Raw genomic sequence first — 15,840 nt, 5'->3', positions numbered from 1 at the left:
CCTGTCTCACGGGGGGGGGGAGGGTGCACTGGGAGGGGGGTGGACGGGGGAGGTGAAGGAGGGGGGTGGATGGAGGGGGGAGAAGGACGGCGGGGTGACGGGGGAGGGGGGAGGCGGGGGGGGCGAAGCAGCGCGCAACCCGCCCGCGCCTCCAGCTCTCCCCGCGCCCCGGCCGAGACTCGCTGCGCGGCGCGGCGCGGGCTGCTGCCGCGCCCGGCCCGGCCCGGCCCGGCCCCGCGCTCCGCCAGCCGAGCGGGGCCCCGGCGCCGGCGGCCGCCGCCACCGCCCCCCCGACGGGCCGCGCGCGGGGCAGGGCGGAGGCGCGCCGCGGCGCTGACCGCCCCCGAGCCGGCACGGCCGCCTGCCCAGCCCCGCCGCGCCGCGCCGCGCCGCGCCGGCTGCCCCCGCCCGCGCTCCCGTGCCCCCAGCGGGGCTCCAGGGCCGGGCGCGTCCGGGAGGGGCGAGGGCGGCGGCGGCCCCGGGACCATGCGCTGAGCGCCCGGCGCAGCCAGCGAGCGAAGTTGCCGTGGAAGATGAACAACGCCGGTGAGTGCGCGGCTCCCCCGCGGCGGCTCTCGCGCGCGGGCATCTCTGCTCCGGGGTGGGCGCAGGCTGCCGGGGCATCTCTGCTCGGGGGTGGGCGAAGGCTGCCGGGGCAGCCCTGCTCCGGGGTGGGCGCAGGCTGCCGGGGCATCTCTGCTCCGGGGTGGGCGCAGGCTGCCGGGGCATCTCTGCTCCGGGGTGGGCGAAGGCTGCCGGGGCATCTCTGCTCCCGGGTGGGCGAAGGCTGCCGGGGCATCTGTGCTCCCGCGTGGGCGAAGGCTGCCGGGGCATCTGTGCTCCGGGGTGGGCGCAGGCTGCCGGGGCATCTGTGCTCCGGGACCGGCGAGGCTGCCGGGGCAGCCCTGCTCCGGGACCGGCGCCCCCCTGCCCCCGGCGCGGCACCGCGGCCGGGCACCTCGTCCCCGGGGCCGCTACCCCCGGCCGGCACCCCGCCGGGCAGCGTCCTCCCGGGCCGGCACCCCGTGGGGCAGCGGTCCGCCCGGGCCGGCACGCCCCGTCCGGGCTCCCCCGCAGGGCACCGCGCCCCGGAGCGGCCCGGGACGAGCAGCCTCCCCGGGGCGAGGCGGGGGCCCCGGGGACACCCGGGCTGGCAGGGCGGGGGGTGAAGGACGCGGCTCTGCACCCACTGGGACGCACTCAGCCCGACACAAAGCCCCTAGGAAATCGGCTGCGACTTCCTTTCGGAAAGTTTCTTTTGGGGGTGGCGGGTTTTGCAGAATTTTCTCTCCAAGGCAAACCCAAACCTTTCCTCTCTCCCCCTGTTAATTTCCCGTCCCGTCCGCCCCCCCCCCCCCCCACTGGAAAGCGGGAGGGGAAAGACACAGGGGGTGAGGAAGGCACAAGAAAGCCAAGGTTTTCAACAATTAAAAAATTTAGATGTCACTGGAAAACTGGGGCAAACTGCAAATTCTCTACCAACCGTATCTGATTTTCAGGGGTGAGGCACGTGTTTAAAAGGCATAATAATCCAGGAAACAATTGCTACTAACTCTGGAATTATTTAGAAAACCTAATGTTGCATCTGGAGGTAAAGAGGAAGCGAAACAGTCGGTCCCTTTGTGCTAGCCCTACGGTCTTCCACCACGTTTTGCTCTTCCATAGGGTGAACGTTGCTGGGCACCTCACTTGCATGGGTATACCCTGAAGCCCAGCGATTTCACTGCTAGCTACAACTGTCATGTGCTGGGAAACTGTGAATCATTGTTTGCCAAAACGCAGGAACATAGGATTGGAAGGATCTTCTGGGTCAAATCCAGCCCTCCGCTGCTGTATCAGGAAGCCATACCACCCCTCTGAGTTCAAAGTAAAAGCTTCTCTCTCCCCTTGGAGGGGCGAGCAGCACACCTTCCTCTCCCACCCAAGAAGTGGTGACATTTCCACTGTGTTTTCGGATCCTGTCCGGACTGGACTCTGTCCCTCCCAGGAGACAAACTCAACTGAAGGTCGAGTGAGCCAGCCAAAGGCTGCTGAAAGCCAAAAACTTTAGCCATGATGCTCCAATCTCTCTTTCTCCATCTCTCCATTATTTAAAACAGAGCAGTTCTAATCTGATCCTGATCTCAGTGGAAGTGCAGTGTAAGGAATATCAGATGCATCCATTCGTACAGTCTGAAACTATTAGCCGTCTTCGTTGTTCGGGAATGTAGGACTGAACGGGACAACTTTCATTACCAAAAGCAGTACCCATTGTCACAGGTCACAAGGTCATATTATACCTCCTATCAATTCATCAAATGGTATCTTAAAACAAAACTTTTTATGTAGCTCTCCTGCCAATCCTCTCAGGTGGCTGAGAACCGCTTACCCTTGCTAGCTCTTCTAGTTTCCAGACCAGATTCATGGCCATTTATTCTTTTGATTACATTGTCCTCTTGCTTAAAAATAGTTCTTTTCCTCTGCTGGTGTTTACCTCCAGGTTGTATTTATAGAGTGCTCATATCCCTTCTCAGCCTTTGTTTTGTACATTCACACAATGCAAGGAATTTCTCTCCCACCAGTGCAAAGCAGAGCTTCCCACTGAATCTGAAGGAGAGGGGCATTTACTAACTGGCACAATTCAGGGACCTGCATTAGTGATTTTTATATTACACTAAATATGTAGCACCACTGAACAGTCATGCGTATGAGACAGCCTCAGAAGTTAAAATACAGACAGAGAGAAAACAGTAAAGAAGATGTGGATTATTCTCAGAGATTCAGGACTGACGTGAAAAGCAAGATTAAGCAGTCCACCTAAGGTCCCAGGAAACCTGTGCTAGAGACAAGTGCCAGACAGCCATCTCCCAGCCTCTACGTACCGATTTGTTTCCCAGGTGCTGAAATGATGCTGGCCAAAGGAAAAATGTACAGCTGATAGACTCCAATTTGTTCAGAGGCGTAAACAGACTACCTATTCCTTCAGTTGCTATGGAAAGTACTATATGAAAAGTTACCATATGCCCCTGTCAAGGAATTTTAACCAACGTCTTCTTTGGCTCCCAGAAAGCAATGTATGAAAGAACAGGCGCATATAAGCTGTCTGCTGCAGTGAGAGCTTCCTGTTGTGAAATCACAGCCAATTTGGAAATATCACAAACATTTACAGTTATGTTAAAAAGAAATACATGCCAGTAGCTTAAAGAAAGGTTATTTAAAGTGTCATGCACATGTGCTTTTTTCTTAGACAACACCCCCAGCCCTTCAGACACCTGTACGCACAGTCCACTAGAGATGGTAAAACTGCTGGAGCATTTACAGCATCAAGATTTTGGTACTGAAATTCATCCGTTCCTTTCACACTAGATTTTCTATTCCTATGATTAGACTGTCTTTAGATTTTACCCTTTCAGCAGTGTTTCTCTGTGGGATGCTGTGCTATTGTATTGTATTTACAGACAGCTGCAATAAAGTTATATAGTAAGAGAAATTTGTAAGCTATTGATCTGACATATCAGAGTCATAGTGCATTGATCTAATCACAGAGGATGGATTCCAATAACTGTAAAGTACAGCATTTTATATCTGCAGAGCATGATGTGCTCTGACAGCCCAGCTGCTAATAATTCAGTTAAGATTTGTAAGGAGACAAAAATCCCACTGGATAGTTACTACTGACTATGGGTCTGACTCCACACCAGGGGAGCCTTCTTGCTGTATACAGAGGGCCTTTGATCACACATTGGAGCACATGCTCTGATAACAGAGGATAGATTTTTTTTTCCCAAAAGTATCAGAATGATGCAGAAGCTGAAGTCGCATCTTCACGAAGGACTGAGGCACTTAGGAGCCCACACCACGCTGGCCTGATCAGGACCTCAGCTCTGAAAAGCCTAAAGCCCCAACTCTCATATGATACTTAAGCATCTAGTTGCTGTTCAAGTCAATGTGGGAGCCGGTACCTAAATCTGGACTGAGGTCCCATTTGAAAGGGAGACTTACAAATACCTTTTCCATTTCAAGTGACTCCCCTGCAACTGTTTTCGTTTCTTATATAACTGCTGCTGCTTTAAACCTTTTAGTTCTCTCTGACAATTTGAAATACGTGATGGATCTACACGCTATAAAACATAAAGATTTTTGCAGTGAGTAGTGTGAAATTCATGACATCTCAGTTATTTACAATGGATCCTGGGGTCCTAGCAGTGACGGCACTGGTGTTATATGAGTAGAACCCCTTAAAGGGATTATACTTTCCTTGTAAATCATTCTACCCCATCTATTTCATCTCCAACATATTGAAGCAGGTTACACAGCATATGTTGTCTACTTACCACAATTCAGAATGGCATTAAAATGGCTTATCTACACAGGCTGATCAACCACTGCCTCACTGGCTGGCTTAGACAGCTGGCAGAATTGTAATTACAGGTTAGAACCTACAGTTCGTGCACTGGAAATGAAATAAATGAGTTTTAGGAAACTCCGTGCTTTGCTTGCTTTACAGTCCTGGCAGCACTGCTGTAGTGGTAGGTGCCACTGTTCTGCCCAGATCCAAAGCCACTTCATCTGCAAAGAGCTGTCTGTTTAATTTACACTGAAGCTCCACATGTTATTTTGATAGGAAGCTGTGTCTACCATTCACTCTCAGAAGAATTTCTTCTTCGAGTAGGCAAGCCATGGTCAAAACATAAAAGCATGTGTTAGCCAAGCTGAAACAGATACAGGTACAGAATTTCCTCTCTGTCCTGCTTTGTAAGAACCCTGAGTCGTTTTGGTAGCTGATATATGGAAACTCCTACCTCTGTACTGCAGTGCAGTCACACTGTTTCCATGTGTTCCCTTGTGCCTGTAGTTATTGTAGTTATTGTCCCTGGCCTAATGCTTCAACCTGTGAGCTCACCTGGGCAGGGAATATCTTTTTGTTCCGCGCTGGTGCAGCACCTAAGCCATGTGGCTTTTGTCCACAGTTGAAGCTCTTAGCACTGTCATTCTCTAATGTGAGAAACATCATGCACACGGAGGCTGTTGGTATAGGATTGGTTCTTTGTTGTTTCATGTTAGTGGCTAGTTGACAAAATAGAAATGCTTCCATGGAATAACTTTTATCATTTTTGGTCCAAATCTCACATGTTTCTACAGCTATAGTAGTGTCTGAGCCAAATGACATGTAAATAAATGAGTTCCCATTTAACTGCTACTCTTGAGGTTGCTTATTTTCATTTCCTCAGTAGTGGGATTTTGCTCACTTCCAAGCGTGGAATTTGATCCTAGTCTTTGGAGGAAGTTACAAATTTGCTTGACAAAGGCAACTGCACAGATGCAAAGACATACATTTATGTCTGTATGGTATTTTAGTACCACATTCTGATTTAAGAGAAAAGCATTTATATAAGAGCAATGAAGTCTGGGTTAATTAGATTGAGGACTGGCTAATTGGCAGTTCCCTGGAAGTAGTTATCTCTGTACACTCATCAAATGATGACATTTATAATGCGGGGACCAGGAACAGGTTGATGCTGTTCAACACTTTCATTGGTAGGCACGCAAATAGAAAAGTATCAGATGACAAAGTTCGTTTAATGATGCAAGGACTGGTAAAAGGGTAATTAATAATGTAGGCAGGGCAGTTATGTGAAGAGGTCTGGATCATTAAGTTGGATCCATTCAAACAAATTACATTTAATGCATAATATAAAGCTATCAGTTCAGAGACAAGGAATACAGAAAATGTAGCCTTGGAAACAGTTTGGAGGTCACAACGGACAAGCAAGTCAACCTGATGCAGTAACAAGCTAAGGGAGAACAGTGAGGACTGGCTCTAAGAGAGCACAGGGCTCTGTAGACAGCATCATCAGAACCACTCTGGAATGCTTCCTACAGGTCTGCCCTCTGTATTTTATAGGACCTATTGGAAAATTGGGGAAAGTTCAGAAAAAAATCCACAAGAGAAGATTTCAGGACAGGAGAAACTGTCCACCTGCAAAGATTGAAAGAGCTCATGCATTCAGTTTACCAAAAGAAGATTATGTAAAAATGTGGTTGTAAGGCAGTATATGTCTTCCCAGGAGAAATACTGAATACTAAAAAGGTCTTTAACCCAGGGGAAGAAATGGTAACAAATGCCAAAGGCTGGAGATAGAAGCCAGACTGCGCTAATCGGAAATAAGGGATTTATTTTATAAATGAGCGATTCATTATGGGAACAAGGTATGGAGGATACAAAGGCAGATTCTTGACTTCTTGCTGTCTTCAGACCAAAGCTCTCTGGAAGACAAGTTTTAACTTTATTCTGGTGCAGCAGATTGAAATTGCACAGCTCCTCATCAGAGATGAACGAGACTTTCTCATGCCCTTGCCTAGATATTCTCCCTCTGCCTCCTGTGTCTTAGGCATCTCCCATCTGTGGATCTGAAGCCCTTCTTCCTGGGCAGGAGCAGCGAGAAACAGGAATTGTGTGCATCTGTTTCCACTGGGCATCTCGGTTTGGTGCCCTCTCATCCCACTGTTGCAATGTGGTCCCTCCATCTGCATGGTCACTTCCATCTAAAAGCTCTGAAACGATGCAGTACATTTCTGTCCTCTGTTCTCAACGTCTCTCCAATTTTAACATATGTCTGAGCTGAATTAATGCCAAAGGAGTGAAGAAACCACAGTCCACCAAGTTCATCGGTCAGAAAAAGCCACTTTCAGCATCCTTAGAGATGCCTGAACTAGACTGTGGCACCATCCAAGGCTGAAACTAGTATCTGCACCACAGAGCCAAGTCATTCCTTGGGCCACCATCAAAGACTATGGGCCTGGGACATGTCTACAAATTTCTCTACAAGTGTGAAAATTCATTGTTCAATTAGGTCTTCAGGCCAAATCCAACTGCTCAGTGGTTTTGTTGTTGTTGTTGTTGATGATGATATGGTCCCTTATAAGCCTTAATCTAGACTAATTCCCAAGTTTGGAGAACATTTGAAAGCGGGTAATTGCCGTCTTTCAGGTGATATCGCATCGTATAATGCATATTATTTAAAAGAAACATTTGAACAGTTAAAGCTGTATGGGTGATTGCCATTTCAGGAGAGGAAACTTGGAGGTGGGGAGGGACAAGAGAAGGACTACAGTGTAATTTTGTGTGGGCCATGGCAGAAACGAAACCTTGTTGAAACACAGGTTTGCCCAGAGGAAGGTGGGTAAGGAGAGGAAGCTATCCTTGTCAGTACAAGGAAACATCGAACAATAAGGGGAGGAGCAGGCTAAAGAAATTCCTATTCCCCAAGAGTTTCCTTTTAAGCACAAGGTGGGTGTGTCTCCCTCCAACATAAAACACATCCTAAAATAAACATGCATATTATTTGTGAACATACACATTCCTTATGGCGCAATGTTAGTTTTGGCCATTCAGAAGTTACAGCCAGATCCTTTTAAATGGCTCACACACCAAAGGAAGCAGAAATTGAAGCAGAGTGGGATTGTCCTGATCAAAGGCAAATGGTAGTCCTTTGTGCTTGACAGATTTGCTTTCATTTCATTAATTGTTTAGGGTATTTTTTTTAAAGAAACACTTGTTTATTTACAAAAAACACAAAGAAGACCAAAAGACCAAAAAAAAAGAAAGAAAACTGTTTAAGGAGATAACTGACAAGCAGTTAGAAAGCAAGTAAGGAAGAAACCAGAAGTGGCCAATAGTTGGCACAGTGGAAAAGAGTAGGACACAATGCCCGTTGTTACCATACTACGAACAGGGTCCACTGCCCTAAGTTCTCTTCCGCTAGCAATGTTTCAGAAAGTAGCAGAAGGAAAAACTCAAGATTATTTGATTCCATTTTGCTGTGGAAGATTTATCACTGGAGGGAAAGCGGGTAACTGTCTTTAAGCTTTATCACTTCTTTTAAAGTGGATGTCTGCATCGTTATTTTATGCACAGGAAATGAGCTCATTAAATTATTTTAAGTCAGTCTTGCTTATGAGCCAGCTTGTGAGATCCAGGTATTCTCCACAGTTCCGATCTTCTTCTCCCTACTCAGTGTTTCAGTACAGAAACTCCCTCTGATGAAAATAAGGGTGAAAATGCAGACTGTGCTCAGGACTTGTCAGATCCCAGGAATGGAGTAGGTAATACTTGTGTCCCACTCTTGGATGGACATTTCTAGGAAAAGCCACACATTGCAGAAAGTGTTATCACACCTCTAGAGCCATGCTGGTTCCTTGGAGTTAGTCCTAGAAGCACCACATTACTCAGGATAAAAGATACTGACCAGTTAAATCACACTGAAGGAGAGTACAGATACTGAATGCTGAGCAACAACTGAGAAATCTGATTTTGCTTTTCTGCAACTGTTGAATATAAACACACTACTGATCTGTGGTGGGACAGATGTAAGGACTCAGTTACAGCTACTAAAATTCTCACACACTTTACTATGCATGAGGCCGATCTGGCAGAGGAGCCAGGGCTACAAGACAGTCAACCCATTTCTACTCCCTCCCTGTTTTTAACTGGCGACGCTTTTCAGCACTCTGCTGTTAGGACTGCTGCAGACTTGCTGCTGGCTGTAAAAGAAGCAACTGCACTTCAGCAACGGTGAAGTATTTGGCACATAACATTTCTCAGGTGATCTGGAGAGAAAGATCAGCTACCCATTCTGTGACTTCAGTAATTAGGGAGATGCCCTTGTCAAAGCAACAGTGGATAGCATGAAGCAAGAGCATACACTACAGTACTGTGGACTGGCAAGCATAAAGTTCTCCCTCCCTCCTTTTCCAAAAGCTTTTTTAAGCTTCCCATTTCTTCTTCTGCACATGAACCGTTCCATTCAAAGCCAGAAAGGCCACATACAACGTGCCAGTTCTGCAGGTTGGCTCAAATAGTGATATCTACAGGACTCGGCTCTGACTGCCACCTTTGAGGTGGCTTCCTTTGAGGAGCAGTCACCCCAAATACAGCAAGGAACTTCATTTATGTTTCTTTTCTTTATCTTGCATCATGATGTCTAGGTCAGCTAATGCTAACCTAGGAGGAAGAATCAAATGAGGAACAGTAGAACATCCTCTGCCTGCTGAGGGTTTGCAGAACACAAGGCCTTCTTTAGGGAACATGCTTCCCTGAAGTGACCTTGGACTAAAAAGGATGTTCTCTGAAAGTCCTTACAGAGCTACAGGTATAACCACGCACTGCAATTAGAAAAATTGGCTAGAATATTCCCAGAAATGAATTTATATTTTGAGTATACTTCTTTCCAGGTTAGAACTATGACGACTTTCATTTCTAGAGCCTAAAGTGGTTGATCAGTACACAGAGACCACAAGCGCTCACTACCAAGCTGAAGAGGGTGCTGAAGGTGTAAGTGGAAATACCAGATGCACAGCCCCCTTGTCCGCAACGCAACCTTGCTGTTTGATATCAATGGTTCTTAACAGATAACAGGTACAGTACTGGAAAATACAAATGGTTCAGCAAATTTCAGTAAAGAGGTCTCGGATTGCCATTTTATGTTGTTCCCACTTCAAAACCTCTTCTAACTCCTCTGTAGCATCTCCCAAGCCAGGCTGTATTTGATGAGTGCATAGTACACTCTTAACACCGGTTTGTCTCATGCTGTGAACAGGTGTTTTTTTATACTCAACAGTTGCAGGTAAACAAAATCAGATTTCTCAGTTGTTGCTTAACATTCAATATCTGTATTGTCCTTCACTGCGATTTAACCAGTCAGTATCTTTTATCTTTGCTCCTATTAAGGACATCGTGATGTGTCGAATGACCTTCCTCCAGCTACCCACTGATGTTTTCCATCTTTCTCTTACTTCATCACTGGAGATCTTTCCCCTCAGTCTGCGAGTCCCCCATCAAAAGTCATTACGAAGAGATGCCCTAGTAAGCTCTCTGCAGTACAACCACCACCACCACCACTAGTTTTATTCATCCTGTAGAAAAACTGTACACTAACAAATGACTGCAGATTGTGCTTTATCTGTTAAGTAAATGCCTGTACACGGGGTTAGCATGTTCCTCAAACACAGTCTACTAGCCAAAATTGATGGCTGTTTATATTCTTTTCTATACATCATCTTCTAGCTAGCATTAGTTAACCAGCATCCTGATTAATATGGTTGTATGGATATTAGTGGTCATATCTGTAGTTCTGTTTTTGCATATGGCACACATGAAACTAGATCTGATAAATCACCAGATACAGAATAATTCTGAATCAGTGTATGTGATAAGGGGCCTGATTAGAACAGCCTTCTCATCCCTTCTGGACTGACTGAGATCGTTCACTCGGTTTTTAACTCAACTGAAATTTCTCTGGTTTCTCGGAATTCTAGAAAGACTGTTTTCCGAGTAAATTACAGAATGTTGAATTGTCAGCATCATTCTGAGTATTGGAAGAAACTGCAGCAAGGGTAGGACATTCAGAGAAAACAGTCTCTTTTATCTCCCAAAGCCTAATAGCACTGATATGCCTTTATGGGTTCAATACAAATTACTTCAGCTGGGCCAAGATAACAGTAAGAAAAGTACCATGACACCAAATATTAGAACAATCGGAGAATCATTTTAAGCAGCCTGCATTCAATATTACTTCATTCTCGGTATGGTGCCCAGCTGAATTTTAACTGTCTTCACTTCCAGATGACAGAAGTCTTCATTCCAGAATACTCAAAAATATAACAGCACGGTAAACACATTTCCAGAAACTTATGCCATGATTTAGAATAGCATTTGGCCCCAGGGACCATGTCCCAAATGGTCTGTCTTGATATACCGTTCCCTTATTCCCCATATGTAGGGCATAAAGATTTTGCACAGAGAATGGTGAAATATCTTGTCCTGTGCTTTTCCTTAAAATGGAGAGCTCCTCTCTCTCCACTAGAATATGTATTAATTCAAAGTATGAGAAGAATAAGAGAGTTCTGACTGATTAACCATGTAATTACCTATTGATGACTAGAAAACATTAGTGAGAGCAAAACCCTTCTCTCTACTTATCACCATCTGCAAACGTTTGGTATTTGGCTCCTTTACACCACATATTTCATCTCATCTAAACTCCCATGAGGGAGGATCTCTATTGTTGCCTATTTATGCAGTCTTTCAGCATTTCATTTAGTTATTCAAAGAAAATTAATTTCAGGCCCAAGATAGCTTGAAATGTCTGTGCCATGTAAACTGTACTGTAAGTAAAATGTCCATAGATGAGTTTTAAGTCCGAAGAACAGTGAAGAAAAGCTAGCTTATTGTCAATCTGTTTAAATTCCCCTGTACAGTTGTCAGCACTTCCAGCATAAAAAGTTTAGAGACCCTGGCTGGCCTATGACCTAGGCCAGCCAGGCGGTCATAGACATAGCTCTTCATTTTGCAAGATCATTCGCTTTTTGAAATATATTTTGATGCTCACAAAATGTACTTGCAAGGGGTCCTGGCACTTACAGAGGGACAGAGTTTCTTTTGATCAGAGAAAGGACTGAAGTTAGGCTCTGAAAACTGAACTTAAATTGAAAACAGTAACTTTCTTCTTATTTTGGGTCATAACTATTTCATTCAGTGCATTATACCTCAGCTGCATAATCAATGTAAAGTATTAGCCAAGCTTTTAGCATACTGTCTTATCCATCGTGATTACTGCTGGTTGACAAATAAAATGTAACTCCATTTTTGTTTCCACAGTAAAGGCAGATGGGAAGATTGTGTGTCTGGCCACCAAGTGTTCATGTCAGTTTGGCTAGGGTGAATTAATTCTAGATCTGTTGATGGAACTAATTTTTTTGACTGTTGAGTAAATCCTGCAAACTACACATTGAGTTAAAAACCACTCCTATAAAATGTTTGTACTGTGTTACGAGAACAGCTACTATGGCTAAAAAGCAATTTTTTTCCTGCAGTAAACCACTTCAGCACTCTTGAATCAAAGTGTTTATACTTAGCCCAGGGTAAACAGATTTCTGGGGCAGGTTCAAAGGGGCTCTACTGCATTAGTCCTGCTGAGTGCCAGAGGTGCTACCCATATCATGTGATAGACCCTTGGCCCTTCAGCTGTACATCTTTATCTCCCCCAGAGTGCATGGGCTACATCTGCTTCAGTCCAATTATGACCTTAAACCATGTTCCCTGGATATAGCTACAGTGCCACAGGGAAGCACAGTGCATACGCTCTGTGCTCATCTCTCCATCAGTTCTCTTTTCAGAGCTGGATCTTCCACTGGCTGGACTCTTTCTGTATTAGATGTTATTGTTGTATGATAAAGTCAATTGTGCTGTATACTCTGGTATAAGAAACTGTGATGGCTAACATGGCTTTTCTCTCTTTTTTCCAGAAATCACAAAGCCACCACTAGCACCGAAACCAAAGATTATTGGTCATCTTTCTCCAGTAGCTGTCTCCAAATTTTCTCCTTCACTGCCAAGGTCTGATACTCTTCATAACCCAAATTCTACGTCTAGGGGTCCCAAACCACCTATTGCTCCCAAGCCAAAACTCTCAGCTGACACTGAGGGCAAATCCAGTGTTTATACCAACAACAACTTAAATAAATTCTCAAATGGGAAACTGGGATGTCCTGATGGAGAGCTGTATGAAGGAAATCAATATAATGATGAGTGCCCAGAATCTGAGGTGGATAATGAATACATTGTAGTTCCTGAAGCTCAGCTGACTAGCAAAGACTATAATGACTTGGAACATGAGCATGACCAGAGCCTAGACTCCTCTGCGGAAAATGTAGTCTTGGAAACTCCAGAAAAGGCGGGGGAGGAAGAGGATAACAACATTGCTAATGACAAGGACACTGGCAATCTAGAAATCGCCGAAGCTGAGCACCACGACCCTTCAGATATTGCTGAATTGATGGAACCAGACTCAGAAGAGTCAACCAGAGACTGTGAGCAGTCCAAAGCACTTTGTGAGGGGTCCCCAGATGCCTCTGATGGGGATAACGATGCTTCCAAGAATGCAGATGAAGATGAAGATGCTGTAAATGACTGCAGTGAAATCAAAAACAATTTGGAGGAAACTTTTAATAGTCTGCAACTTGTTAAGAATTGTAGTGATTGTAAGACTGACAGTGATAACATTTTGAATAGAGATGAGGATGAGGTGGGTGATACTTGTGAAGACATTCTAATGATAAAGTCTCTGCCTGAGACTTCAGAAGAGGGAGACAGGTGTCCAGCAGATGACGGTGATGACAGTGCGCAAGCAGAGCTTGATTTGAACATGGAAGAGGAGTTGGAAAATGATGGCTGTGAGGGCCCTAACGTGCTGCCCAATGAGGCCTATGAAGAAACAGCTCCCAGACTGGAACTGACTGAAAATGAACCCAGCACTGAAGATGGTTTGGGAGACTCCATCCAGCCAGCTGCAGCTGAAGAGGAGGAAGCAGACCCAGACGACCACACTGACACAAACACAGGAAATACTAGTGATGGCTGCCAGATCACTGAGAGGAGAGGCGAGGAGGAGACATCAGAGGCAGCCTGCAAAGCAAATGAAGACTCTGAGAAAGGAGAGGAAGACACTGTGAATGCAGAGAGTACGGATAATGGTTGTCAAATTACTCCTTTTGAGAATGAATGTGGTGAGGAAATACCCCAGGAACACTCAGATGAGAATCTACAAACGCAAGGGACCTCTCTGGACGAAGATGATCAGATCTCGGTTACTCTACCTAGTGGCCCAGGGACGGAGTCAGAGCTGGAAGACGTGCTCATTGAAGAGCACAGTGAAAGTGTTGTGGAAACCTCTGAGTCAGATGAGCTGCTCCTTGAAGACACCAAGGTGGAACCAAACAGCCCCAGCAAAAGTGTCCTAGGTCCACCTGAACAGGTCCCATTTGAGGAGGAGTTAGCAGTCTGTGAGCAAGGCAAAATGAATGCAGAATGTGAGAGCAAACACGTCTCACATGAAAATTTAGCAGTCCCTGAGGTGGTCATTGAGCCTGAACAATCAGAGGAAAGAGAAACAAGCAGTGATTCTCTAGATGACCCTTATGTGCTTCCTGCAGAGAATGAAACCCCTCGTGATGGAGAGACTGATTTAAGAGCTGATCCCAGTAAAAGGGATGACTTAAGTATGGATGGTGAAAACAACTCGCTGCCCATCGATCGGAAAAGCATTGTCACTAGAACCCGGTCGCTCTCTGGGAAAATGCCAGGCTATGTGCCAGAAACAGTTCCAGAAGAAACTGGGCCTGAAACTGATTTGCCGTCTTCCCACAATGGCTCTGGGACTAAAGATTTAAGCAATAACTTGTCAGTGGAAGGAAAACCAATGGAAGTTAATAGGGCACTACCAACCACATCAAGATGTTTTATTTTATATCCTCGGTCTTACTCTGTTGAGGGGAGAGAGATGCCTGTCTCCATTTACAAAGAAAGTGATGTCTGTGTACTGGATGACGGTAGAATAAAAAGGACAGAAGACAACTTGTCTTTGCCTTGTGTCATTGGCTCCTCAGGCAGTTTTTCCCAGAGAAATCACCTTTCTTCAAGCGGTGTATCTACTCCATCCTCAGTTGTCGATATACCACCTCCTTTTGAACTTGCCTGCATCACCAAAAAGCCAATCACTAAAAGTTCCCCTTCACTTTTGATAGAGAATGAGTCACCTGATAAGTATTCCAAGAAAAAGAAATCTTCCTTTAAGAGGTTCCTCACTCTAAAATTCAAGAAGAAAACTGAAAATAAAGTCCACGTGGATGTTAATGTTTCATCTTCAAGGTCCTCATCAGAGTCCAGCTATCACGGACCTTCAAGGCTGATGGAGCTGGACAGGAGGAGCCTGAGTAGCTCACCTCAGCTAAAATCACATGCAGGGAAGCTCCGCATGTCTGAGTCTCCCTCAGCTGTTCTTTTCTATAAGGACGGTAAGAGAAAAGGAACACCCAAGTCCTTCAGCAGGAGTGTGTCAAGAGTGGAGTCCTTCGAGGACCGATCCAGACCTCCTTTCATGCCACTCCCATTAACGAAACCTAGGTCCATTTCTTTCCCCAATGCTGACACTTCTGACTATGAAAACATTCCAGCTATGAGCTCTGACTATGAAAATATACAAATTCCTCCTCGAAGACCCACCAGAGCAGGAACTTTTACTGAGTTTTTTGAAGATCCCAGCAGGGCATTATCTGCTGCTAATGAGAATGATGGCTATGTGGATATGAGCAGCTTCACTGGCTTTGAGAACAAGCAGCAAACCACAGACCAGGAAACAGAAAGGTACTGTAATAAGTTATTATGTAAGACCTGCTAGCCTTGGCCAAACAGGCAAGGCCTCCCCCGCTAGGTATCACAGGCAGATCCTCCATGTTGCTTGGCTTATCCCCCTGTCAGAAAAGGCTTATGAGAAAGATTGGAAGAATATAAGATAAGCCTTTATCAGTGCAAAAAAAAAAAAAAAAAAAAAAAAAAAAAAAGACTCCAGATTAACATATAGAGAAACTCTTTACCTTATAAATGTATACTAACAAGTCCAGTGGAACTGGATCCTATGGTTAGCAGATAGAAGCCAAAGAGCATTTTAAAATATTTGGTTTACCCAAGGGATCTATTTTTTGTGGCTTTTTTTGTTTTCTTTGTTCTTCAGTAAGAAATGTTTCTGACTTTTTAACTGAATGAAAAGAGAGCCCATTTGCCTGAAGAGGTCCTAAAATCTCTGCTTCATTTCATTTCTGTCAATTTCTCTAAGCAACTATATACATATATATATATATATATAATTTTTCCTTCAAAGCACAGCAATTAAGTATAGACCAGAAAATCCCAAACCATGAACTAATCAGACTAGACAATTACTTTTAAAGCTTGCTTTAAAGCCTATCATTATGAACCCTTGACAGAGCTTCTGATTTCTGAATGAATTAAATAGCTCTGTCTGA

General features: G+C 45.2%; 1 protein-coding gene across 2 annotated transcripts in view; it reads left to right on the top strand.

The window, feature by feature from the left end:
- Positions 1–393: 393 nt before the first annotated feature.
- Positions 394–15,840, top strand: part of FGD5 (FYVE, RhoGEF and PH domain containing 5) — a 118,787-nt gene continuing 103,340 nt past the window's right edge. For both annotated transcript variants that reach the window (XM_064519283.1, XM_064519282.1), the window contains exons 1-2: positions 394–546; positions 12,286–15,181. In XM_064519283.1, the coding sequence (XP_064375353.1) occupies positions 534–546; positions 12,286–15,181 (2,909 nt within the window). In that variant the 5' untranslated portion in view covers positions 394–533. The remainder of the gene's footprint in view (positions 547–12,285; positions 15,182–15,840) is intronic.

This window comes from Dromaius novaehollandiae, chromosome 12 (assembly GCF_036370855.1).
Source record: "Dromaius novaehollandiae isolate bDroNov1 chromosome 12, bDroNov1.hap1, whole genome shotgun sequence".
Lineage (NCBI taxonomy): Eukaryota > Metazoa > Chordata > Aves > Casuariiformes > Dromaiidae > Dromaius > Dromaius novaehollandiae.
The sequence above is the reverse complement of the archived record's forward strand: the minus strand, read 5'-3'. Positions and strand labels throughout refer to the sequence as shown.